The sequence below is a fragment of the Nesoenas mayeri genome, assembly GCF_963082525.1.
Source record: "Nesoenas mayeri genome assembly, chromosome: 2".
Classification (NCBI taxonomy): Eukaryota; Metazoa; Chordata; class Aves; order Columbiformes; family Columbidae; genus Nesoenas; species Nesoenas mayeri.
This window is the reverse complement of record NC_137543.1, coordinates 122,981,599-123,008,804: the sequence shown is the minus strand read 5'-3', so window position 1 is coordinate 123,008,804 and position 27,206 is coordinate 122,981,599. Positions and strand designations below refer to the sequence as shown.

General features: G+C 38.7%; 2 protein-coding genes and 1 long non-coding RNA gene across 7 annotated transcripts in view; 1 reads left to right on the top strand and 2 right to left on the bottom strand.

The window, feature by feature from the left end:
• The window catches only part of TOP2B (DNA topoisomerase II beta), a 62,983-nt gene extending 53,699 nt beyond the window's left edge, over window positions 1-9,284 (bottom strand). For both annotated transcript variants that reach the window (XM_080339429.1, XM_080339430.1), the window contains exon 1: window positions 8,625-9,284. In XM_080339429.1, coding sequence (XP_080195555.1) covers window positions 8,625-8,693 — 69 coding nt within the window. In that variant the 5' untranslated portion in view covers window positions 8,694-9,284. The remainder of the gene's footprint in view (window positions 1-8,624) is intronic.
• Window positions 9,285-9,895: 611 nt separating this feature from the next.
• LOC308037987 lies at window positions 9,896-12,371 on the top strand. The gene is made up of 3 exons (XR_013921867.1): window positions 9,896-10,009; window positions 11,344-11,435; window positions 11,942-12,371. It is a non-coding gene; the product is annotated as an uncharacterized lncRNA (long non-coding RNA).
• Window positions 12,372-20,250: 7,879 nt separating this feature from the next.
• The window catches only part of NGLY1 (N-glycanase 1), a 29,710-nt gene continuing 22,754 nt past the window's right edge, over window positions 20,251-27,206 (bottom strand). The window contains exons 12-13 of one of the 4 annotated variants that reach the window (XR_013921730.1): window positions 24,406-26,662; window positions 20,251-21,005 (exon numbers count right to left, since the gene is read on the bottom strand). Coding sequence is in view for 3 of the 4 variants with exons in the window: in XM_080338671.1 (XP_080194797.1) it covers window positions 26,487-26,662 (176 nt within the window). In the remaining variant the exon portion in view is untranslated. Of the gene's footprint in view, window positions 21,006-22,823; window positions 27,097-27,206 lie in introns of those variants that run through there. The other 3 variants (XM_080338671.1, XM_080338669.1, XM_080338670.1) reach the window with 3 other exon arrangements.

The window sequence follows — 27,206 nt, the reverse complement described above, 5'->3', positions numbered from 1 at the left end:
CTTAGAACTGTGATCCTTGGAACCACTGAATGAAGCAGCTTGCTCACTGAATGACCCATTTGTTTGATCCACTGTTTCATCAGCCAACTTATACAAGTCATCCACTAGCCAAGAAACCAAAATGTTAGAGGTACCAACATCAGAACTTCAGGTTATCAGCAGCTGGCAGCACTTCTTTATAACTCGGTATTTCCCAAATCCTTGTCTTCTTTAACGCTTTACTGCATCACCAGTTTGAGTCCTGTGAAAGTATTCTAGAGTCTCAGCACAGTTACATTTCTCAGTTGCAAAGATTACTTGGAAAGTAAACAAACAAAATCTTTGAAATCCACTCAGGCTCTATGTCAAATATCACATTCCTAGAACAGCAGTGGGATCTTTCCAGATCCTATGGGTTCAATATCCAGTAGAACCCATATTGTACCACAAGGTATTTTAACTCTGCTGAATTATCTTCAGATTAATAAACTAACTGTAAAAAATAACTGTAAAAAATGCTTCAGGCATAAGCAAAACAACATTCAAGACATTCATGCTGCAAGAGAATCTACAGAGAGAGCAACCCAGAGAGGCTAGTTTTTCAGCTCACGTTAAGCAGCATAACACAGAACAGGATTCAAATTGTGATACACTGGAAGAAGTGACTGAACCCCACACATGAAGATTTTATTCTACACAACACCCAAAGCCCAGTCTTTTCTAGTCAGCTAACACACAGCTCTGTGTTCACGCATGGTGCAAACAGTCTGAATGACTGCATGCACTAGAACTCTGTACCAACTGCTCTAAGACAGTGCCGTTTTTCCCCAGACACCTTGTCATTCTTTTATCTTTATATCATGGTACACAACTACCAAAGGAATAAACACAAGACTGAAATGTTCATACACTACTACACTACCTTCCCTAAAATTCAAAACATCTCAGAGCTACCAAAGTTTGGACAGTTGCTTTCCAGTATCTCCAGTGAAGCTCATAATACCAATTTCTCACAGGTAAAGATGCTCTGCTTAGGGGATGACGCCAGAATTCTAACTACTCTTATAGAAACATTACATATCAAGTTATCTGGTTGCAAGAGCTTTCCGCTCCCACCCTACTTTATCTCAGCTTTTTTGATTTATAAGAACACAGGTTTTCCAAGTTATCTTATAGCTCCTGTGATCTTTTTCATTATGAGAAAATATTGTTTCTTGCTCTCTCCTTGAAGATTTCATCATAGAGCAAGAAAATTGGTATGTTAATTTTTGGCACCTCACCAAGGCAGACATTTGTCCAGTTTTTCATACACCTGTTCTTCTCGCAACTGTCCAGCATCTTAAAAAAGGAACAGGAAGCTTCAGTCTAACCAGGCCTACTCATTCACTACAAAAAGAGTAAAATAAATCAGTACCTCTTCAAAACACACAGCTTCCATGAAAGGAGGACTGCTTAACATCTCAGTTGCAATTCTACCTCACAAATGAAGAAAACGCACATAGCAGATTAAGCAATTTAACCCTCTTTTAAGCTTTTTTTTTTTCCTTTAAGGTAGCTTTTAAAATTATGTCCAACAAAGGAAAATATAGATATGTTTAGATCTGAACCTTTCAAACGTGTTCTAACTCAAGCAGCCTTTACACTAACTTTGCTAATGTCCTTTTTTTCTTACTTTCAGGAAAAAACAGCATTGCTTAGATGTGTACAGTGTAACAAATACATAGACTTATCATTTTAACAAAATAAAAGTACTTTAATTTACTTTCAGTGGCAAACTGTATTTATATGTAAATTTGAATTGCATTAAGATGCAGACAGCATTTTAAAATAGCTTTATTAAATGGAACTAGATAGCTGATATCATAGAAAATGTTTAACAATACGCACTTCAAAACATAAAAGGACTGAGTTCATAAGAGTAAAAGCATTTGCAATCATGCTGAAGTTTTAAAACTAGTAGATCTGATCTTTACTTATCCAGGAGGGGACATATCTTTACCTGCTTTTCACATCCATCTTTTGAGTTCTCATTACTGAACTACTTGAGAAAAATGGCAAGGAAACATTTTTTTAAACAAAAATTACTATTACTAAGAGCTGGTCTATCACTTTTCTCCTATGTTTATAAAAACCCCAAAGTTTTAGTATGTTTAATCTTGACACCTTCATTAATTGCTGGAACTGAAATTATATTTTAAATTTTAGTATTTATTTTCAAAGTTGTGTAATAACATTTTTCATGCCTTGACTTAATTCACTTTAAATTAGAAATATTAGCATTAAAATACACTCTTCCAAAATAGCTGGGTTTCACTACATGTACTTGAGAGGACACCATCAGATCTGCAAGCACGTAATTTTCAAAACAGGATTCTTCAGACAGTTATCCATATTTAGGACTACATATTTTCACTTAATCTGCTTTTGAAAACTTTCAAACCACCTACACAGTGCAGAATATTTTCTTTGTGGGTGACTTGCAAGAATTTCACTATTTTAAATGAGGAAAATTATATTTTTTGTACCAGTTTTCATTTCCAGGTTCTTTCTGTATAATCTACAATATATACATAAAACCCACTCCCAAGGATGGAATAATTCATATCCATCAGCTATGAATCACACGTGCTGCTTTTAATTAATTGAAATATAAACATGCATTGAAGACTGCTTTTGCATTGAAGATGCTCAAGACAGTTGACACGTGAGGTAAAAATCTACTTCTGAAAAATAAAGTCTACGAAAATAAAATATTGGATTCAAACCTTTTTTTTTTTTTTCCCAAAACTTGAACTGCCTAACTTAAACTACTCATATATTTTTTTTTTTAGTTGGAAAGGTTACTTAATCTATCCAAATAAAGTAATTCCTTATTTAACCATTATTACAGCACAGGTAGCTTAGATATTAAACAGACACAAATCTAGACAGACAGAACTTTAACAGAAGACACGTGCTTGAATGTACACCTTCCTCACTAAACACCTAAAATAACCCCCCGTGCATTTTCTCAAATCAATCCCTCCCCCAAAATATATATTCCTTTCTAGAGTACATTACAATTTAGTTCCCCACTTCTACACATTCAGCATTCTTTCCCCTACACTAGAACAAGTTTTCCTTCCAGCTCAGAATACATAGGTTGAAGATGTATGTTATCTAGCTGCAAGACTGGCTCAGTTACAAAGGGGTAGCCCTGATCTTGTTCCATCACCAAGCCTCTACCTGATATAATTGCTATCACTTCTTTGACGCTGCATTATTTAGTGCTTTAACAAGAAGATCAGACCAATAAGAAGATGACAAAAGTATTTCAGTGGATGGTGGTATGGAGGAAAGAGGATAAGAGGTAACAACTTTCTTTTGGCAGGCAAGGCGTAACGTATAACAAATCTCTCTCCAGAACTATTGTGTCTGACTCGCCAGATTGAGCCACAAACATTACCCTCTAGGGCTAGAATATTCAACAGAGTCATCACATCTCTTTGCCACACTGCTTTCTTCAGGGCACCAGAATCAGAAATTCAACAAGAGCAGGAGGGAATGCTGCTTCCCCTTCACTGTTGATATACTAGATAGCTCCAACGACTACAAAATGTTCAATAAAAGTAACACTGCTTTCTTAAGGGCACCAAAATCAGAAATTCAACAAGAGCAAGAGGGAATGCTGCTTCCCCTTGACTCTTGTTATACTAGATACCTCCAACGACTACAAAGTGTTCAATGAGTAAATAGTAACATACTGGGGCACCTACTTCAGGTCTAACCTACCTTCCTTCCACTGTATAACTGTATTAAAACAAACAAACAAAAAAAATCCACAACAACAACAAAACCTACAAACCAGAAACAACCACACAAACAAAAAACACCACAGGAGGGGCAGAAGGGCATATTGGGCACAAAGCCGCCAGTTCTCTTGGTCAACATAACAGCAAAAGACAGATGCTTATAAAAAGCAAGAAAGAAGCACTGAAACAAGACTTGGTAACAACATAAGACCTCCCCACTGCCCCCAAAACCACCACAATATAGCAGAGGAAAGATAAGACCGTAACTAACAGTATATGTAAAACTGTTACCTATATGACAACTGTGTTCTAGGCCTAGCTTCAGTTTGCAAAGAAACAGAAGGCTTGATCCAGATAAAGAAATGGAAAAAACAGAAAGCTAAAACTGAGCTTTGACATGGGTCTAAAAAGGCAGCTAAAGAGGTCTAGAGGATTCAGGACTAGGAACTTCAGCCATCTACTGCTCTTTTTGAAACTAATAAAGTGGCAATAAACAGTAATAAAAAGAATAAAGAAGAGCTATTCACACTTGGTTCACCTCTAGGTCAGCATGCTTATTTTTCAAAAGTGACAATCTGATTAGGTTCCTGCTACTAGTCATATTTGCTTAACTGTTTGTACTTCAGACAGGCAGAATCCTGCCAGCTTACAAGAATAGACTCAGGACAGACAGTAACATCCTACAATTCTTGGGGACCCTGTCATATCGCCACACTCTTCCTCCAAGCGCAGTACTGCCGAAGAAGGTAACTCCTGTCTTGCTCCTGCTCAAAAGCCCCTGCTCCCAAACCAAAATAATGGATGAAGCTCAGTGTATATCCAGCAACAGTGGGCACATCCCTCATGCAGGAGGGACCCTGTTCAGACTACTGAGGCAAAAAACTTGCCTATAAAGTTAAAAAGCACTTAGTGCTTTTTATGGTATATCACTGAAAACTACCAGATATTATCCAAAGGACAGACTTGGTTTAATCCTCTTGAAACAAATTACTAAAAGCCAAGTCAAACTGAAAGTTATCCCCTTATTACACCTAAGAGTATTTATATTCAAATGAAATTATGAAAGAAACACAAGGTCCCTGTAAGAGAAGGGTTAAGGGGGCTTTATTTGTTGAGTTATTTGTTGAGTTTTGTTTCATTTTGTTTTGAGTCTGCTGTCCTATCTGCTCTATTATATACATATTCTTTTTGTTTTAAACAAAAAGAAAACATTAAGTTAAAAGCTATTTTCAAGCTAAAGTTTCAAACTGCTGAGAAGTTGCTAAAAACTGAATTCAGATTTGAAAGGTTGCTATGTTTTCATTTAGCAATATACCAATATATTTATTCAAAGCAAGTATGAATCAGTATAAACCAAATATATACATTATTTCCATCTATGAATAATATACATTATTTCCATTCTACTCCACAGAAGAAACACAGTTTTGTTTTGTTTTTAAAGAAAAGTTACTTTAACACTCAACATCTATTCACTTTAAGCTAGCGTTTCCTAGAACTGAAACCTATCCCTTTCACAAAGGGCAGGAAAATGGAAGTGGTGTTCAGAGGCTTAAATTATTATCAGGTGCCTCAGCTTTCATTTATAAGGCTTGTGTAGCTCTTAGGGTCAAGGAGAAAGCCTTGAAAACATAGACAGAAGTAACTGATGATGTATGGCTTGTTTGAAACACTCTTCAATAGATTTGTGTGCATTACTGTTGTAACAGCACCACCACACTTCATAGTGTTACTTGCAAAGACTTCACTTTCACTATACAAGGAATAATTATATTTTTTTTAAAAAAAATACTATTACTGTGCTATTATGACAGTTCATTTTCCGTAGTCCCTAGTTAGACCCTAACTCCTTTTTTCGTTCAAAGTAAGTTTTTCTAGGATTAGAAAACGCCATTATGTTTCACCAATGAAAACTCCTCTAGATACAAATTCATGCTTTTGTAACTAACTCTTAATACAACTTAACACTTTTGTGGGTAACCTTTGGAAATCATCCACCAAAAGTAATTAATATCAATCTGTTGGTCAAAAATCTACCTTCTACCAGCTACTACAGTGGGGAGCTGCAAGTTGATTTAAAAACAAAAAAAAAAAAAACCAAAAAACAAAAAACAAACAAACAAAAAAAACCCCAGCAACCACATACAAAAAAGTGCTCCTCAAAAAAAATAAATAGTAGAGGTTATCTTGGTTTCTTTTCAGTTAAATAACACTAAATTATTTTCCCAATAAACATTTTCAATTGATATAGTCTCATGTGTTCCCATCACTGGTAATTATGCCTACTTACCAGCTGCTAACCATTGCTAGTTACATCTCTTTAAGTTCTGTTAGAGGTAGCTGAAAATACAGATGACTTGCTGTTTGTGTTAAAAGTAGGTATCACCTGGTGCTCATGTGATGTTCTCACTATGAAATTCACTTCAAGATATATTCTCTACTGCATGAAGTACCCTTTTTCATAATGGCATGTAATTATTCCCTAGTTAGTTGAACTGATGAAGAAGCATGCTTTTTACATCACAACCAAAGCTAAAATTTTACATATGACTCTTTATTAAGAGCAAGCACCAGGTTACATAGATAGGATTTACTAGTTTGAAGCATAATTTAACATGCCAGTAAGTTTTAAATGTTTCCTCATATTTTAAACTTTACTTACTTCTGTTATTCTTCACTTGTTTAAATCATGGTCTTAAAAATGAACCACTAACAATACAAAATGCATTACTCAGAAAGTAAGCATCCTAATAGTTTCAACACACTAATTAAAAAAAAAAAAAAATCAAGATAGTTACAAAACAACTTACAACCAAATAGCAAACAGTTGCATATGTAGCAGATCTATGGCAAGCAGATTAAAACCAGTGACTAAAACTATTACCGTTTCCTAGTTCTGTACCTCTCTCATCTTCAGTGCCAGCATATGATATCTACCCATGAACCATTGCCTGAACCAACATTTTTTTGGGTCTGGCACACTAAACCAGTCACTAGTTACTGCCCCATCCATTCTGGTGCCACAACAATATTGTTCTTTTGTATTATGGTGTTCTACAGCTGACATTGAACAGGTTTTACTTTATGAATTGGCTCAAAAGTTCTACTTTCAACATTTAAAAGGCATGTGAGAGACAGAAAAAATATCCTACTGTTTTCTGGGAAAAAAAAATAAATACAGTTTTAACTAAAATCTAATTATTTTCCTACAGCTACTCTGAGATTACAAAAACACTTTAATTTTTACTGCTTTTATAGAAAAAAAAGTTTGATTACTTGCAGTTGTAGGAAAGTGTTGACTCACCATACTTTTGCCCCCATTACATTTAAGAATATGTTAAATTAAAATGCCTACTCGGCGAGTTTCACACTTCATTCTGCAGTTTTCTATATGAGCTGTAAACCTTTCAATTGCTTGGTCCAACCTAGCCTGTAAAAAATCTTATTTCTGAAGAGCTATCCAAAGACTACAGCTGATAAAGATCATGTAGCATTGCAGGGAGGAAAGGAGAATAATTTTCACTTAGGTTGTTTCCATATCTAAACTGTCTAACTTCCAGTGGCACACCCAGAAACTTGTTCATTTTTATATACCTTTCCATGCTGCCAGCTTCTTAAAATGAAAAAGAAAATTACCAACATAAAATGCAGTAATTAGAGCCACAGAAATAATCCACCATCAGAACACACAGGATTTGTACACCTCAGTAATGCTATTCACATCCTTTTCCCACAGTTCAAAGATGTAGAAAGACACAACACATTTGCTACCATTCTCTTTAATAAGACTTCTGAAAAGTTCCAAACTCTGTAAAGCATACGCATCTGATTAAAGATGCATCTACCTCACCATCTATCTACCAAGATAGCCTTCTGCTTAAACATTAAAGAAGTTACCCTCTTTTGAACACTACACTGAGCAACAGAAAGGCAGAGAAGTTATTGATTGGCTGAACCAGACCCCTTCAGGTCATCTTCGCTCCTCCTTCCCCAGGTGTTGTCAAATCCAGAGAGCATCCACTATTACTACAGCCAAGGACAGCATCCCTCTGCACTGTGAGCCAAGTCCTCTCAAAGGGCTTCAAAGAGGCTCAAAATGATTCACCAGTTCAAGAGTCAGTTATCATCTATACCCTCTCAAATCTTACTACTTCTGACGAATCCATGAAAAACCAGGAAAAAAACCAAAAAACAAAAAAAAAACCTTCTTGGCCCTGTAGCAGAGTTATAACTTTTGGAAGATAACAAAGGTTAATGCCAAGATATAACAGGAAGCACACAGCTCCAGCCCTTCGATATTTCCTAAAGCCTCCCTGTTACCCATCTCTGAAGCTTAAGAACTTCAGGTATTGTCTTCTCAGACAGCTGAGAAAGAAGTTGAGATGAACACATAGTCGCTTTGGCAGCCTGCAAAGACTTAGCAATAGCACCAAAAGGCAGTAACTGGGTCTTCCAGGGAACTACAGACAGTCCACATTTCACTTTGGAGGACCGTGACTTCAATACAGACCCCCCTGACACACCCACTCCCCCCCAACGACTGAAGGCTCCTTCCTACCTGTTTGCTCACAGACTTTTTCCCTGCAGTCCTGAGCATCCTGACGAGCCCCCCACAGCTGCAAGCTGCCCACCTGCTACCACCCACCCCAAGCCCAAAGTGTGTCTCCCTCTCCGGGCACCCCGGCCCCCGACTCTACAACGCTTCCCCCTTCACGCCAGCCGTCAGTTTCTTCCTCGTTTAAAAGCCAACCCGCGCTCTTTCTATACACACAAAAGGGAGGCAAAAAGAAAAAATAACAATAACAAAAATCAAAACAAAGCCTACAAACAACAAAACGCAAGCCCACAACTTACCACCCAAGTCAGTCCCCCGCTGCCGCCGCCACCACCGCCGCCGCCGCCTCCTCCTCCAGACTTTGCCATTTTCTGTCCGTTTCTCCTCAGCCGAAGCGAAGGCGCAAGGAGGCAACCGAGAGGCCCGACACCAAGGCTCGCTGTACAGCACAGCGCCCTTCGCTTCGCCCCGGCCCTTCAGGCGCCGCGCGGGCCCGGGAACCCCCGCAGCCCCTCGCCCGCCCTCACACACACACACAGAGACACCCCGACACCGAGAGCTCCCCGCCCCCTTCGGCCCGGCTGCTAGTTCATGCTGGGGAGCGCAGACTGAAGCGAAGGAAAATGATGGAGGGCTCCCGCAGCCCCGTGAGGGAAGGCAAGCGCTCGGCGGGGAAGGGCCGAGGAAGGGAAGGGAAGGGAAGGGAAGGGTAGCCGAGGGGCCGCGCCGTCCGCACAAAAGCGTCTTTCCGCCGCCCGCGCTCAAACTCGAGGCCGGGAGGCAGCGGGCGGGCGGGCCCAGCCGGGCCTGCGGCTCTCGCTAGTTTAAAGAGACTGCCGGTCCCTTCACCTCGCGGCGGCGGCAACAACAGCCGCCGCTATCGCCGCTGTAGCGTTGCCGCCTTCCCCTTCTGCTGCTGCTTCTCCTCCTCCTCCTCCTCACCCTCGGGCCCTCCCCCCGCCAACAGCCACAAAGGCCCGGAAAATAGATTAATAATAAAATCTCCCCCTCGTCCCTTCCCCCACCTTCCCTCCCCGCGCGCGCACCCGCACGCGCGCACCCGCGCAGCCCCCGCCCCCCCCGCTCCCCTCACACACACACACACACACACTCACGCACGCACACACCGCCCGCTGACACCCGGAGCTGGCCCGGCCCTCCTTCCCCTCCTCCTTCCGCTCCGTCCCGGTGCCCGGTGCTGCTCTCCCGCCTCTTCCCCGCGCCCTGAACCGCTACCGCCGGGACCCCGCTCTCAGACAATAAGTGCGCTGCCCCCGTCCGGCACCCGCGTCGCGGCCGCCTCCGAGCGCAGCCGGCCCGGGCCGCCCTCCCCTCCCCCCGCGTCCTGTCCCCGAGCCGACCCGCCAATCACGCGCCGAGGGCGGGTAAGCTGCGAGGGGACACCGGCCAATCGGAGAAGCGTAAGGAGCACGGCCGCGCCGTACGTCACTGCGGGTGGCAACAGGGAGGCAGCCGTGCCGCCGCGCGGGGGCGCTGCCGCGCGCCGCGGGGGAGGGGCGGCGCGAGGGAAGGCGTAACGGTTGGGGCGGGGCGGCAGTGAGAGGAACGACCGATACGGCCCGGGCCGCCCTGCCCACCCCGCGCCCGCGGGGAAGGACACGACGCGCTTTCCCGCGGGGAACGCGCCTTCGCAGGGACACGCTGTGGGAGGCGAGCGCTGAGGGTAGGCAAGGCACGGCTGCCGCCTTTCTGGGGGCTGTCAGGTGGATGCTGCGGTACGCGGCCGGAGAAGAGGTGATGCTGTAGGTAGGACAGGCCTTTTAGGGGCACGGGGGTCGGCTGCCCCCTTTCCGCCAGCTCCATAACCGCCCCCTGCGCTGCGCCCTGCGGCGGTTTGGACAGGATTAAAGTCCCGGTCCTCCAGGCGGGAGAGTGTTTATAAACCACTGCCCTCTTCTGGGCCGCGGTGCTCGGCCCGGGGAGTTCCTGATCTCACAGAACTTTATTCTGCTGCCTTTAGGAATGCTTTGAAGCATCACCGTGTTGAGTCTTCTTTTGATCAGTCATACGTTGTCTTATAACAAAGCACTTGTCACATAACAAAGCACTCTCTTCTGTACACATTACACAACCCTGTTCTAAAATACTTGCTGTTTTGAAAAAAAAAAATCCTGTGGCGTAGCTTGCCGTCTACATGGTGTGCATATGAAACCTAAAAATTAATGTTATTTTGGGTATGAGCATGAAAAATATTTACAGTTAAAGATACTTCCAACCAAAAATAGAATATACATGACTATAAATATTACAGTCACAGATTTTTGACAAGCTTAACAAAAATGTTTCATGACATGCAGCTTCTCAATTAGTAATTTTCATTTTGCTGTGTGAAACGCAAAAGACCTACCTAGTCCAGCCTGTTCCACTCCTTAAATTATTCCCAGTGTAAAGTCACAAAAGGAGGAATTAGTAGGAGCACTGCATTGGAGGTGGTAGACAAATTGGTATCTGAACAGAATAATTTCTACTGAATAGTAATAATTTAAAGGTTTTTCCTTTTGCAAAATGCTTTCCCTAACAAGTAAAGAGATTGGAAATAGAGCAGCAGCTTTTGAGGAGTCAGTTGTAACGTTCAATTATCCCTCAAGGGAAGGATCAGAAGAATTTCTAATAAATATTGCTTATTTAGCATAATTTTACTCTGCCAGTTTCTAAGGAACCTATTAAACTAATATCTGAGTGCTGCACAGGGATTATGGAAAATAATGGCATCTGCCTAGAAGGGACAGTAAGTTATCTGTTCCAGACCAGTTTTATTGCAGCTACCATGTACCTCTGAGCTGTAGGCTGTTTTTTCTTCTACTTTGGCAAGATAAGAAAGAGCGTTTCTTGCAGAGCAAGAAGAGGGTAACACTTGCAGGGCTCTGCCTAGTGCTTCAGAGTTTTGGGCTTGCTGATTAGAATGTTTTTGGTTGTTTCAGGTTTTTCGGGTTTTGTTGTTGTTGTTTTGTTTGGGCTTTTTTGTCTGTTTGTTTGGTTGAGTTGTTTGTTTTTCAGCTTCCAATTTTGTATGAAGGACCTGGAAAATTAATCGTGTATACTGAACCAGGGCTGCTACAATGAATATTAGGAGAACCTGAGAAAACAGCGTGAGTGCATCTGTTCAAAGCTTTTTGCGTTGGTAAAGGACCATTAATGAGTACAGCAGAAGGAGAACAAGTCACAAACATTCCTTTACTACATTCTTGATAGCTCCAGCTGTTTAGTAAACAGGCTGTTCTTAGTGTGGGAAGTATGCCTTTGCACTCATTTATCCTCAGCCAAGTAGGAGATAGCGATCTAGCTTGAAGACGGCTAATTCTACACGCATTAGAGAAAGACAGAGGGAGTTTCTTCTTGGCAGTTGCTGATCTTGGCATGTGCATGGTCAGACATGTTCAGCCTTTGTGTCATGCTGCAGTAAATATAGGAGGAAAGGCTGACATTCCTCTAAGTGTTTTCTTTAGTCTTCTTTGAAATTACTTAGTCCAAGTTGCTTTTAATTTAATTCTCATCATATACTGTGCTACCTGCATGGCGTGTTATTGGCTTACTGTTTATATTGGTTTTATCCTTAATAAGTGTATGTTGAATGGTTGCATTCTTTGCCATGTAGGATTGTGTGACAAAGTTCTTATGAGACTACAGGCAGCTGCCTCCATGGAGGTTGGAGGTGAAGAAGTGAAACAAGACTGCTAATTATGTTTCAAGTGATTCCTTCTAAAACAAACATGGAATTAAATTTAAGCACGAATCAAATTCCAGCAGCATAACATTTTGACACGAGTGGGATTTCTCTGCTGGACACCACCTGCTCCAATCATGTACTATCAGTTTATGTCAAATACTTTACACTTACTGTGTGACATTTTAAATTAATAATCCCGTTGAGATGATATACACAAAATTCCTATTTCAATTCATTGGAGAACTGCTTGTTCTCATAGTTGGAGACCATAATATAAATACAAGTATCCTATGGATTTTCAAAACAATTGTCTACTTGAACTGGCTTCACTACTGGTTTCAATATTTCATTGGTTTTACTAAGCAAAATATTGTAACATTACTTTGTGTTTAATTATTTTAGCAATAAGACAGCTGTATGTATGATCTTTAAATATTTCTATACTTAGTATGTACAAACTTCTCATCTATTGTAAGTTATTTGCTGGTTCTAGTTTACTTGCTGTTTAATAAAACCTTCTCTTTCTTTGTGGCTTTCCTGGAATCAGACTTAAAAGTGCATAAAACTTGCCTTGTGAAACTATGTACATTTATCTACTCACAACATATTCAGATACACTCACCTAAATGAGTGATCACAGCTCTCAGTTTTCTGTAAACTACACAGAAAAAAGTGCAATTTGCAATTTTGACCTAAAATATTTAAGAAACTGAGGTGATACCCATTACACTATACATTCCACATTGCATATAGTTGTAATAAAGGATAAACAAACTTTATGTATTTTAATAAAGAAATATTTACATTTGTAAGACAGTAATTTTCATATTCTACCACACCTTAATATTTCACTGTAATTCATTAAAGTAATTGTGAAATAACTGATCAAATTTTTGAGTTGAATTATGGTAGTACAACATGACAGTTATTGGCATACCTGTACTTCCATGATTCTGAATTAACTTCAGGCCATGGTTCCAAGGCAATCAAGAAAAGTCTACCCATTTCTGTATCATCTAATGATATCAGTTTAGCTGGGTCATGCATATCTACATCACTGTATTTCAAACAACATTGCTGAACCAGCAAGCATACAGGGTAGCAGTTTTCTGAGGTTGCACACTGTCACTGCACTGCCTGACATTCTCATCTGAACTGCGTCCAGGACTTATGCATCTGCCTGATGTGACCTGTGCATGTTCGTCAGTAGTTGTTCCTGGACTCAGACTGTTCCACAAATGATGTCTTGAAAAACACCAGCTCATTGTCAGGTTGCCATTTCCACCTTTATCCTCCAAGAATAACGTGCCACTTTGTGACAGTTTGGCATAGGGGTTGGACTGGTTAAAGTCTGTTTACCCTCCAATTACTCCCCTGTAAATAACCTGTTAACTGCTGTGCCACTGCCAAGGTGTGGAGGACTTTCCAGCAGGGCAGGCTGTGTGTGCTGCTGATGGGGTGTTGCTGGGGGACAAGTCTAGCAGAAGTCCCACAGTTAGCAGTGGGGACCCCAGGGTGCTGCACCTGGACTGCCCACTGCTCTTGGCTGGAACCACTGTACTGACAAGCTTTACTGCATAGGATCATTTTACCACCAGTTTTGGCTGGAATCGATGACAACTAGGTCAGGATGTGCACTTTCATTTCCTTTCTCAAAATTGAGTTGTGTGGTTCTTGTGGTAATCCAAGAAGAGGAAAATCTCAGAGAAGACCTGAGAGAAGCAGATGGTATAGCCTCCACTTAGAGCCACTGAGGTAGAGCATGTCATTATGATGTGGCCTATGCATCCACATAGTTTATGCTGAGGTCAAAGGGGAAAATAGAAGGAGGCCTGAAGTTCTCTAATACTTGGATAACTGAAGATCTGAGGCAAAGATAAAAAAAAGAGTTGAGTGAATGTCCTGCAAACATCCAACTGAAAGAGGGCTAGTGTTAGACACATGTGAGGACGTCGATGGACTATAATATATCTGAGCACAGAAAGCAGGGAAGACAAAAGGAAGGAATGACCAAAACCAAAAACCTGGGCTAACTATGAAGGTTGCAGTCAGGTACAGAACAGCAGAACCACAGAAAGCCAGACAGTTTGAAGTTACCTACCCAACACATTACTTAACAACTTCTTTGAGCAAATTCGTACTGGCAGCTTGAGTTTATACTGGCTCAGTGCTTTGAATCACTAGACCATGATGTTTTTGATTTGGTACTAGATGCCCTAGAATTTAAATTACTGTTTTATAGCCCAAAGCACAGGGAATGTGCTTACTATGTGCTTCTGACCATTACAAAGCAGTTTAGAAAAGGAAGATTATACAATAATATTGTATTTGTGAATATTATTTTTAGCTGACTTAAGTTGTTTATCTTTCCAGCAACCTGTTTACTAAAAATCCCATTTGCTCAATGCATTGTTTCAGATTACTTGTGTCAGCAGACAATTCTTAGGCTTTTGAGAATAATTTTTGTAGAAGTCTTTGAGAAAGTGATTACAAAAATGAGATGCATACTTGATTTTTTTTTAAGAGAATTGTACTACTGAACAGATAAAATGTACACAAGACTCAGCTACCTACTTAGTCTTAAATGTAAGCACTATCTGAACTTACAGTTCACAATTTCTCAGGTAGCCTGACTTGTAACAGAGCTCAGCAGCAGCAGTTCAATTTATTTCAATACAAGTTGTGCAATTCAACAGCTGGGAAGATTAGACAAGCAGTGTTTAAAAGTGATCACTGCTAGCTGCTTCTTTGTTAGGGAATAGCCTCCCTCAGCTTATTGAATTATTTGATATACTGCCTCTTACAGGACTTGTTTAGAAACTGCTTATAGGAAACTTACTTAGCAGAAGTAACTAAGTTTTCTCAGGCCACAAGCTGTGAACTTTGGAACTTTCTTCCTAGAAAGGCCCCAGCATCTGTTGAAGCAAGAACATATGGGACTTTTTGATTGTCAACAGGAGCTGCATCCCTAGGGATAAGTAAAATAATGGAATGGTGCATCCAAAAGACAACAAGAAACAGAAGAATGTTTTCGTTATTGCTGAGGACTTATTTTTCTCCCCAGCTGCAGGTGCGAAATAGCAACTGATGGACAGGACCTAGAACTGACATCCAGTTTGGTCAGTAAAAGCTGAACCCATGGAGATAAGAAACAGTCTGTCTGACAAAACTGAAGAGATCCAATGAAGAATGGGAAGACCCTACACTCAAATTTTACAATTGGCCCGAACTGATATGCGAGGGGTGGGAAGCTTAGATCGTAAGGGTGTAATTGCCCAGAGTTTTCTTTGCTCAATGTCCCTCTTCCAGAGGCACCCAGCTTGAGCTGCTCTCTGTGCAGTGCTTTACAAATATTTATTTTAGAAGAATTTCTAGAATTCATGCCCAAGTCTCTGCTTCAAGAAACCTATTTCTATTTTCATTAGATATTAATATTAAGCAAAGATGATAAGAAATGCATTAAGAGAATATTTTGTTACCCCTCTAGATCGTTTAACACTTTGCTGTTTCTGGGTCTTGAATGTTTCCAAGATATCATGCAGCTGTCCTCTTACTTGTTGGAATAGAGGTGCTTCTGCTTAGCAGTTTATTCTTGCCATATTTCTTAGGAGAATGGGTAAATAAAGTATCAAATGCAACAAAGGAAACCTGTTTTTATGCTTAGGTCATGGTCTTCTGTTCTATTTTTACCCAACTAACAACGCTTATCTTCTCTTTCCACCACTTAGTTTATATTGCTCCCATTTACCTGTGTTGATTCTTCATGCTCCTTAACGCCATCCTGTTTTTCTTGAAGAAAAGCAAGATTACCTCAATCTTTAGATGAAGAAAAATCATCCAGATCAGTGGTTCTTATGTACATGTTGCTCACTAGGAGTGTAGACACTGATGGTAGAGGTAGCAGAAGTTGCAGTGGCAACAGCTTTCAGTATTGGCCAGGACAATGTGTTTGATTACTCAGGAGTTATTTAGGCAGCGCTTTGCTACAGAACACATGTATTAGAATTTGGGAATCTCAGTCTAGGTCATCTTCAGCCCAATATGGCTTCCAAGAGCGTGTCTCCTTTTCTGGCACCTCAGAAAGTCGAATCCTGATCACAGCATTTCTTTCTAAGATTTGGGATTCCTGGCTGTCACCTGTAAGGGAGGAAAACAACCTTTTGAATTATTCTGAATATATGCACTTTAATACTTAGTGAATTCACTTAAATGTTCCAGAAAAAGTTTTTCTTCTACATGACCTGTTAAAAGTAACTTGGTTTGGTGTATATATATATATATATATATCCCTGTAGTTTTTTAATCCTCAAAATAAGAAAGCAGTAGCCCTCATTATTTTATACATTTCTTTTTGAAATCTACTACGCATTTGACTTATAGTACAGTAAATTTTTCTTCACCTATGCATTTCTTTTAGAATATTCCTACATTCCTTGCAAACTATGAAGCAAAGAATCTAAAGAAAACACACTGTATGTTTTATAGTACTGCTTACTGACAGACCTAAGCATGAAAAAAGTCAGCATATCTATTTTAGTAACAAATCCATTAACTGTTGCACAACAATCACACCCTACATTCTTTTAAAACTAATTTTGCAAAGAACAACTTAGTGAAACATTGTACTCTTACGTAACAGCTAAAAGGAACACATTTTCTTGTCTCACATTAAGCTCATGCCAAAGTTGTTACTGTTCTCCTATAGAATTGTTGTAACAACTCACCTTCTTTTTTCAGTTAGTTGGTTTTTACTGAGGTTTTTTTATTCCACATGTGCTCTTCTGCTGGAAGCTTTTATACCGGAAAGCCTTTGAAGAGTGGGAGTAGCTCTTTCAATTTATCTGGAAGTAGTGCGGTTTCTTTTACCTTGGCTGTTACTACTGCTCGCATTCTCTTATTTCCCAGTAGTGCATGTTATGAATTTGTCAGGTTTTCATGAAAAGGCAATACACGTTATCCAGAAATTTGCAACACAGTTATCAGTCTCAGTCCCATTGAACATTTTACTTCCTCTTAGAAAATGCATCATAGTATCTTTTCTAGTATTTTTGGAAACTTTATTTGACACTAAGTATCAGAATCCCATTTATCTTGTTAATGAGTTCTAAAAGTAGTGAAGTTAGGTCTTTACCCAAAGACACAGGTACTTTTACAGGTTCTTCTATGTTCCTGTACCTTTTGAGACATATCATACATTCCAAGGAACATGACATTATTCTCCTGAGTTCATTTATCTCTTGTGACTCATGATAAGGAAGCATACAAGCTCCTTTTTTACTTTACATCTTACCCTTAATTTATTGAAAAGGCATTTCTTAGTTTCCAAAGCCATGCACGTGCATTCCTCAGGTTTTCTAACCTTATTTTCTAGAATTTATTTTAAAACATTCCAGACGCAGATCTGTGGGGCATGAGCAATGATGATGAAAGAGCATGCTAGCATAAAGACTGAAAACACAAATTATTAAAGTCACAAAATAGCTAACTTTTCAGGGATCAATTACATATGTATTGTTTGTCATGTCATTTAATTCTCAGAACACAATTTAAATTTTTCCACACCTTTCAAATTGGAACAACAGCAAACAACAACCCTTTCTTTTCCAGCAGTTATTGTTGAAGTACAGCAAAGCCTGCCATCCTGCCCTTGATCTATGCTACTCCCATGCTGTTCATGATGGGATATCCCATGAACAGTAAGGCTGGTGTTCCTCCAGGGTTGCTGCCCACGCCAGGAACACAACTTGCTAAACAAGTTCTGCAACAGTAGCAGGAAGATGCAAATAATATAATAGATTAAACTGCTTTTAAAATTCCCTTTAGATGAATTAGGATGTTAATGGGGTGGATGCTGTGCTTTTGCATTTTCACTTCCAGAGGTCTTTGCAGATTATAAAAAGCAATGGTTAATCCTGCAAAAAGACACAAAATTAAAAAAAAAAAAATATTGTTCTCAATTCAGTGTTTGGGTCATCTTTTGGAGTTAAATTGAAAGTTTAGCAACATTCATACCTTTACAACATATAACTGTAGCATAGCATGCAAACATACTATATAAAGCTTTATGCAGTTCTTTGGGTTTCCAGTGCAATTTCTACAGTGGTTCTCCTGTAATGTTTCTACGAGGTGTGAGGAACAATTTTCCCAAGAAGTAGAATCTGCTGATTTAATTCAGTCAGGAGCATCATTGGCCTTTTGAACTATATGCATAAACATACTAAAACATCAGTTTCTAAAGCTGGTCCTAATGGCCTTTTGGAATGGCTGCTGCTTCACTTCCTCCTGCTTTGTGGGCCCTTCCACCACCTCCCTTCACCTTTCAGGCTACTGGGTGACAATGAGTCTCAAAAAGATGTGAGGAACAGCCTGTGTTACCAGCAGTGGGCTCTGGTTGGTGGGCAGTAATGCTGCTGGGAACCACAATGATGCTGTGAACAGAGGAGGCACCAGAATGAGGGATGATTACTGAGGGGCATGATACTGGAATGATAACAAGCTGTGGATTCAGTTGTCCTGTGAACATGCCACGGGTGTGAGGGTGAGAAAAAAGCAGGTAGGAATTGAAAATGGTACAAGGAGGTAGAAAATATCTCCCAACAATGAAGGCTGTGGCAGATCCAGAGGACAACATCCAAGGAACTCACTCAGCAGACTATCCTACTGTCATCTTCATGGCTTGCCTTCTCCCACCGCTCACTGAAGAAGGAACAGCAGCCACCATGGGTGCAGCGTGGCTGTACGGGGCTGGAGTACACAGGAAGCAAGGCAGAACCCAGGGGTGGTGTGGAAACCTCCAGACCTTACTTATGATTTACTTGTTGCCTTGATCTCCACTGCAGAGACTGCTTGGAAGGATGAAAACCACTAGTTTTCAAAGAAGGGGAATTTGGAAGGGCTTTAAACAGTGAAGGTGAGAGGGAGGGTTACCCTAGGAGGCAGCTGATACCACATGCTAATGAAATGAACAACTGCATTTGTAGAAAGGCTGCCAGGGAAGGGTTTGGTTAAATCTAAAACCTTCCAAAAGATGGCCAAAGCATCTCATTATGCTACACTGTAGAATACATCCATCTTAGTACTAATACAACTAAACCCAGGTTGCAGTGCTGTTTTTCTCATTCTAATACATATTAAATACAAAATCCACTGATGAGTACAGCTAGTGGTCACCCCTGCTTGGCTCACAAGCAACACTTACATGACTGGAGTGCCTCTTCCATACAACTTAGTCTACAAAATATACCCCAGTTACAGATTTTGTGTTCAGTTCTTGGACTAGGTTCTAGTTGATTTCCACTGAATTTGTAATCATGTGCCAGTAAATCTCCTATTCCTTAAAAATGAATTATATTATTTCCTTTTGTCTTTTTCCATACTCCCAATCTTTCAACCACTCTTTCACTAACACACATGTTGTCTCCATGCTCTGTTCATGAATGGACTTTGTATTTTCCACTCAATATTTGCAAGGGGCCAAATTTCATCACATTGACTGGTAATCAGTCCTGTATGTGAAATAAATGCAACAAAAATGTAAAAAAGGTAAATGTATTCTGGCAAGTGCTCGTTTCTTTTCAATGTCTGCTTCCTACAATGGATTTTGTTTCTGTGGGCCAGAAATGAACGTAAATCTTCTTGTGTCTTCAGAAGTTTATTTATATCTTGGGACTGGACGAATGCCCATTTCTTCATATCTTTCTGTCATTCATTAATTCTTTTTCAGCAATATGCTAGTGTACAAATATGAATTACTGGCAAGCTTTAAAAATATGAAACAAAACTATAAAATAAAGCTGCAGAACATAGCTAGTCATCACACATAGTCAAGAAAAATTGCAATGTCCCTTGCACTGAATGTGAACCCTGGGTTCTCAACCTTGTTAAAAAAAACCAAATGGATTTATTAAAAAAAAATAATAATTATCAAACACTGATTCTGAAGTAGAGAAATAACTGATACCATGAACAACATTGTCAGGGGCTGAGACAACTTCTTATAAAGGCAGTTCATACCTAGTTCTGACACTTGAGGAAGAACTTACTTAAGGCACTGGTTGCCTTTGTAAGGTTACATGGTCATAATACTTCCTCTAAAAGAAGATTTATTAAAAAATGAAACAATTAGCTTAGTTTATTAAATAAACCCCCAAATGATGCAAATTTTACATTACTTTATCAGCATTAACACTACCTTATTTTTTTCTATCCTCAAGTGTAAAAATCAAACCACAGCCTCTAACACTTTCTGTTTATGTTGTTACCTCCATTGTGGAGATTTTGTTTTTTTAATTCCAATCTGTTATTTTAATCTTTTGGGGTCTATTTTCTTTGAAACCATCATTGCTAACATCATGGAAATCAGTAAGTATATTTGGGCAGAAACACCTACCCAAATAATTGAACAAAAGAAAACACTCAAATCAAAACCAGTTTGGGGCATGCTTCTTACTAAATCAAACCAGAACAGCTCCAGAATTCTTGATGCAGTCCACAAACAGGCATCTCCCTTTTGGCCAATAAAGTTTTACATCTTTTTTCCAGTGGGGAACTTTGTTTTTAATATCCCATATATTTCCCTTATGCTTTGGCTAAAAGCAAAAACTGCTGCAGTTTAACTATGTTATTTTGACTTTTGATATAATGCAAGCAAGAACACAGATATATTAATTACCTTTTATCCTTCTCATCGCAATGGTAATGCAGAAGGAAGAAGCCAGTCTCTTTCCATTCTGTACTTTGCTGCTGTTTCCATCTGCTCTAAGAGGCTGCGATCAACTATTCCACCCACTTTACTAAGAGTTTGCTTAAACATTTCTCTTGGATGTCTTCATTTTCTTACATCAGCTGGTTTCCTTATGACTGTTTCACAAGGGAGTCTGTATATTGTTATCCAAAGTGCTTATCTCAAGTAAGTCCAGCATTTCCTCCTGATTGTGATAGGGGTAAGTTGCTAGTTGATTTTTGGGGCGGGGGGAAGTATGTTCCCCTGGGACTTCAAGGATACGGGAGACAAACACCATATTATTGCAGTTCCAAGGATATGAAATAGCACATAGCACTATGTAATAAAAGATCAAATGGACAGAACATACACTGAAACACTACATTTAAGATGGATAGTGAAAAAATCTTTTCCCCCCATTTATAAGATCTCTAACAGAAGGTCATGGCCAGCCAGTCCTTAGACTCAGCCCTTCAAGTCTCTGTAGGTGCTCAACGACACTGAAGTCTCACAGTCATAACAGATACTGTGCTCTTAAAACTCTTGGTTATAATATATCACTAAACACACTTTTTCCAAAAAATCAAAGACTCAGATTATTCACTAGAACAAAAAAGGAACAAAGCTGTATCAAGCAATAGGAGCCTGTTCTTAATCTTAAAGTTGTTTCTATAGCTGAGACTAGTAAAAATAAATGATGTTTTAAAATGGATATTCCTGAAGTCTTAGACTGCTTTTCAAAAAAGCTGTTCAATGTTCTAAGTATTTTTCTTCTACTGAAAATTTTCAATGACCTAAATATGAGACAAAGAAAATGGTCTCAAAAACAGGGCCAATCATGGAAGTTACTTTTGCCAGCATGACCATATGTAGTCCATTACATTTTCTTTCCCCATTAAATTTTATTAAGTCCTGGTATTTTTTGTTGGTTTCTGGGTGTCATCAGTTTTAATTACTACTGCCTTTTTTTTTTGTTCCCCCCACTAAGTCTGAATAATTTTAATCTATCCCTTTTGTCCGCTCTTGCCTAATAAAAGAAACTAACCTAATTTTTGTCATAGTATATTTACCATACAGTTGCAATCCTCTATATAAATTAAAAGCAAGTTAAAATGTATTTTAAATTAGATGGAAATGTGTATGAAAAGATAATACCGCAAAAACTGAAGCAGGCTAATCATATATGAAGTTAATAGCCTAATTACAAAGCTTACTATAAAAACAACGAAGCCCAAGAATAAACATGAAAATCTAAACAAAGGAAAAAACCTCTTACTCAGACAAGCAGTTCTCACTTAGACCCTTACACATTTCACAATACATGTACCTCTAAAATACACATACTTGAGGCTGTTTGACCTTGGCCTATTACTTAGCCATTTCTAAGTGTCTTATTATAGGATGAGAAGTCTCAAAATTAACAATTTCGGGGAAAAAGACAATAAAAACCTGCTAAAGATCTCCTATCCTTCTGGTTGGGTTAAATATTCAAGATAAGCAAAAAGCACATAATCTTATCCCAGATATTAGTGCTATTAGTCTTACATTCTACCCACATTGACAACACCATGTGATCTGCAATTGGTAAACATAATATCACTGATGGCTGTTTCAAGAGGCCATGAGCTACAAGGCATAAAGCACTGATGGTAAGGATAGTACTCCATAAAAAAACCTTCAGAGCTAGCACAAAGTAAGCTGAACTATTTACAATAATGGTAACTTTAAAAAAATATTCGAAGTATAGATAGGATCTAGGTCTCTTCCACCAACTGTGTTTATGTAAGTCATCTGTCTGTATTTTGCTTGAGCCTCCATATGATTTGAAGCAACAACATCGAAGTTCCTTCAACACTGACACATTTTTAAGTTGCTGAATTGCTTACAGAACAGTGGTAAAATCTTAAATTCTGTCCAAAAACCACGAGTTTGAACCTATCATTGAAATTAGAGGTTTACTTTAAATAATGTCTGTACTAAGTTTTGACAAATACTATGAAGGTATATCAAACTCTTAACTGGTAGCATACTTCCATTTCTAGCTTAAGCAACCAAAGGTAAAGAGGTGGGGAGTGTGGGCGTGGAAATATCAGATATCCTGATATCTGCCTGGAACAATCTCTGCCCCCCTTGGAGTTCCTTTGTTTTGGCTTGTTTTGTTTTGAGCTGCAAGAACTCTGCAAATGGGTGTTCCCAGCTTCTGGCAGCCATATGTGCTGCTACCATCTGTTTTCATTCCACTGTGCTATAGAGACAAACATTCTTCATGTTTCATGTTCTACATTTCCTAATGTAGCACATAATAGGGATTATATCTAACATCTATGCCACTATATGCGAAAAATCTTCTGTGGATAACTGATGAGTAAAGGCAACAGATCATTACACAGGAGCAGATGAAATAGTCTTCATTACCTACTTCTCAGCGCAAGCATATAATTTATACTGAAGTTTGCTTGATCCCTGTATACCCGTGCTTTCTCTCAACACTGCCTACAAGGGATTTCCTTCGCATGTTTTAAAGATATATCTTCCCAGGACCTTCCTGGGGTATAGGAAATTACTACTACAGTTTTGTGGGTTGCCAATAGTGGTTGCTATTCTGCATACATCATTCAAAGTCAAAACAGGATATGAAGAAATAAACAGCTGTGTGATCAACTGTAGAGGGACAACAGCACAGTACAACAAATATTTTGAGGAATTCTGTGCACAGCCTCCCACACCGAGATGCTGGAAACCACACACTCCAAAATTAGCTCAGCCCCAAGCCTGGCAGTGTTAAAGAACAGACTGGACAATGCCCTCAGACACATGGTGTGAGCTGTGGGGTTGTCCTATGTAGGGGTTGTCCTATGTAGGGGTTGTCCTATGTAGGGGTTGTCCTATGTAGGGGTTGTCCTATGTAGGGACAGAAGTTGGATTTGATGATCCATGTGGGTCCCTTACAACTCAGGACATTGTATGATTCTAATTTGCAACCATTAATTGGATAGTATAATATTGATATAAAATTTGATTGAAAAGGATTCCACTGTTACATCCCAGTGCAGCTTTGGAAGGCACCCATGGCACAGGGGACTGCCAATAATAATTTAAAATACACCAAACGAAACTGATTCCTAGAAAACGTAGCTGGTTTTACCTATATTGACATTAAGCCATACATTTCTAGGCAATAATGTTTTTCTTTCCACATTTAATATCCCCTCCTCAAACTTCTAAGCAGCCAAGTAAGTACTGGCTTTAAATTACATATGCCCTCATCAACGCTTATTAATAAGACTCAACCAGTATGTATCGTATCATCAGCAGCCTAACTTAATACTCGTACTTTTAGAGCACATTGCAGCATAGATCATTGCACCATATAATACTCTAAATTATTATTATTAAGCAACTATCTCTGGTTTAAAAAAATAAAAAAAATATTAAGAGTTGTACTAAACCAGAGATCAATAGAGAAAAATCAGTGCCTTTAAAGCAGTTTACACATGAAGGAATTCAAAATGTTCACTGTTTACAGGATACTCCAAAAGACATCTGAAGGAGTTCCATTTAACTTTTTCAGATTAGGTCTGTTCAGTCTGAGGTTTTTATTCATTAATTCTTCCCTAAAATAAGCACTTTGATTCATCGCATGTGATCTTAGAAATATAGAAGTACTTACTGATTAGTTAGATTGGGGAGGCATTTTTCAGTCTTTTTAATTAATTCAAACATTTAAATAATGAACTCCGACTACTCGGCTATTTGAGCGGATGATTTTATTAAGTTATCTGCAGCTATTACTCTTCTCCCAGAGATTATGACCAAAACTGTAAAAAAAAAAAAAAAAAAACCCAAAACAAAACAAACCCCGACTTCTCTACTACTACTTTTAAAATTTTTCTGTCTCCTGCTTTCAAATTAGCAAATGCAGTTAAGCTGTTTTGCAATTCCTTATACTCTTCTATTTTATGTACTACAACACAAGAAATAATTTGTCTCAAAGCAGTATCTTTTTCAACTAGCAAAATCATCAAACGGAAACATTTTTGTTGATTGGTGTCACACTAAGGGTGTTTTTTTTTTTTGCCTATTTTCTTCCAACATAGTCTACAGATTAGTCTAAATACTTTTCCGTTGGGTTCCCACTCAAAATTTCAGCAGTGGCATTTAGCTGAAATGAAATACAGGAGGAATTTTGAACGGAGACTGGCAAATTCACTTTGTGTTAGTCAAATGTGGGTAAACACCCTTCCATACATTTCCCTGTCACTACGTTGTTCTGTATTAAGGAAGTAAGACTCTTTCTAATCTCCCTCATAAACCACCAGTTTTCATTCTGAATTAAAGTATATAATCTATCATACATCATTCTGTCACTCCTGAGCTGCCATAATCTACTACAATTTAAGATACCTGTGGTATAATTTTGATGTCTACGCTCACAGTGTGTATGCAGTTTCCTAATAAAATCTGAATAGTGTTATATTTGCTTAGATTTGCTGAAAAGTCAGCAAACATTTACATTGAAATAACAAATTATTTTTGACAATAATTTCATATCAATACAGTGGTTGGAAGGGTTAGAAAAAGACAGAAAAAGCTTTAAAAACACTGATCTTGATAACATCATCCCTAATTCTCACTCATTTTTAAATAAAACTGTAGTTTGAACTTTGCATTATACCTCTAAAATAGAAAATTTCTTGTACAATCCAGCCACAGCCCTCCTCAAATTCTTTGATAAAGAATATCTAATCTGAACATTCACTTTATTCACAGTACTGCTACATCTGACATCTCCTGGGTGGCAGTTTTTATTATAGTCAATGCAAAGAAATTTGAACACTGCATTAAGAAACAGAAAAACTGCATCTACTTTTACATTAAATTTGAGAAAAGCATTTAAAGTAACTCAAGACAATAGCTTAAAAACTGTTTTCAACCTACACATTTAATAAGTCTTCTTTAAAAATGGGCAAGTTTTAATGTATGTAATTAAAAAGTATTAACAATGAATAAGCTATTTGTTCATAGAAAAAATTCTGATGTTCTTGCTCAATTTTAAGTCTTGGTTTCATATCACAGACCATGACGATTTTAAGTACATAATTAACACTCCTTTCAAAATAAGTTTATTTTCCTAGCACACCATCATATTTCCAAACATTTCTAGGTATTAAACAGAAGTTTAATACTTAGATATATAACAAGATCATTTTAAGATTGTTTCAATATTTATCATAATTTCAGTTCTTCTGGTTATTACATAAAATCATATTTTTCTCTTAAAATGTTTAAGTCTTCTATTATTCTTTAAAATATTTTAAAATCATCACAAGCATCTGTTGTAATTGGAAAATGGAATTAAAACTGTTTTTCCAAGGAACAGATTATAAGAAAAAAAAAAAAAAACAGCAAGCCAAACACAAAACTACAAATTAAAATCAATTACAATTGCTCTGTGCTTTTACGATGATGTTTAGCTTTCTAAAAACAGTTTCCTTTTAATCATAAATTTTTAAAAAGGGTATTTAATGGTTCAATCCCTTAATTTTTGCGTTTGTTTTTAAAGCGAAGAGGTTTTCATTGTGATGTTTACCTATTCAATACATGTGCAGTTTCAAGTTGACTAAGTAGAAGCAGCGAAACAGGAAATAAAATGCCAGCAGGACGAACGGGAACTGCCAAGCAAATCTTCATGTTGTATCCATGGTATAACATCTTCTAGAAATCCAAAGAACATCTCTTCAGTTCAGGTTCTCAGAGGTCACTGAGCTTTATAATTATCTCCAAGCAATTTTCTCCACATCCTGTTAAGCTCTCTCTAAATAGCTGTGTGTGTTGCCATGCATTTTCACCGTCCCCTCCACTTAGTATTGCTTCCAACGTAACTTCTGTTGCACCAGAAAAATCTGAATAGGAGCAAAGATTTTTGTCTGTTGGAAGAAAATATAATTAAGTAAGCCACTGCTGCAGATAGCATATAGTGCTAGAATGTATGTTAAAAAGACTAAGTTGTAATGATTAACTATCTTGGGTTGCAACTACTCAAATTCATCTGTCAGTGACTGGCAGGAGGAAAAAACAAAACAAAACAACTACCAAAAAAACCCACAAACCACCAGCACAAAAAACCAAACCGAAACACAAAATGCATAAACCAACCAACCAACAAAACCAAACCAAACCAAAACCCAGCTGCAAATTCTCAGTTATCATTTGTTTAGTGCTCGGGCTCAGAGGACCTAGTCAAGGTTGAAGCCACCGCACACAGAAGCACCTGTCCTTGCTGGTAAAACACACAAGTACCTTGTGTCCAGTTCTTGCTTACCCTGCTCTGTTGCAGGTAGGTGTGTGTATGCTAATAAAACTGCATTTGCATTTCATTTTTAGTATTTGCACAGGATTCACACTCTCCATATAAACTATTTATTTCCAGTTACACCTTTGCTGCGCGATATAATTCATTATTTAAACGCC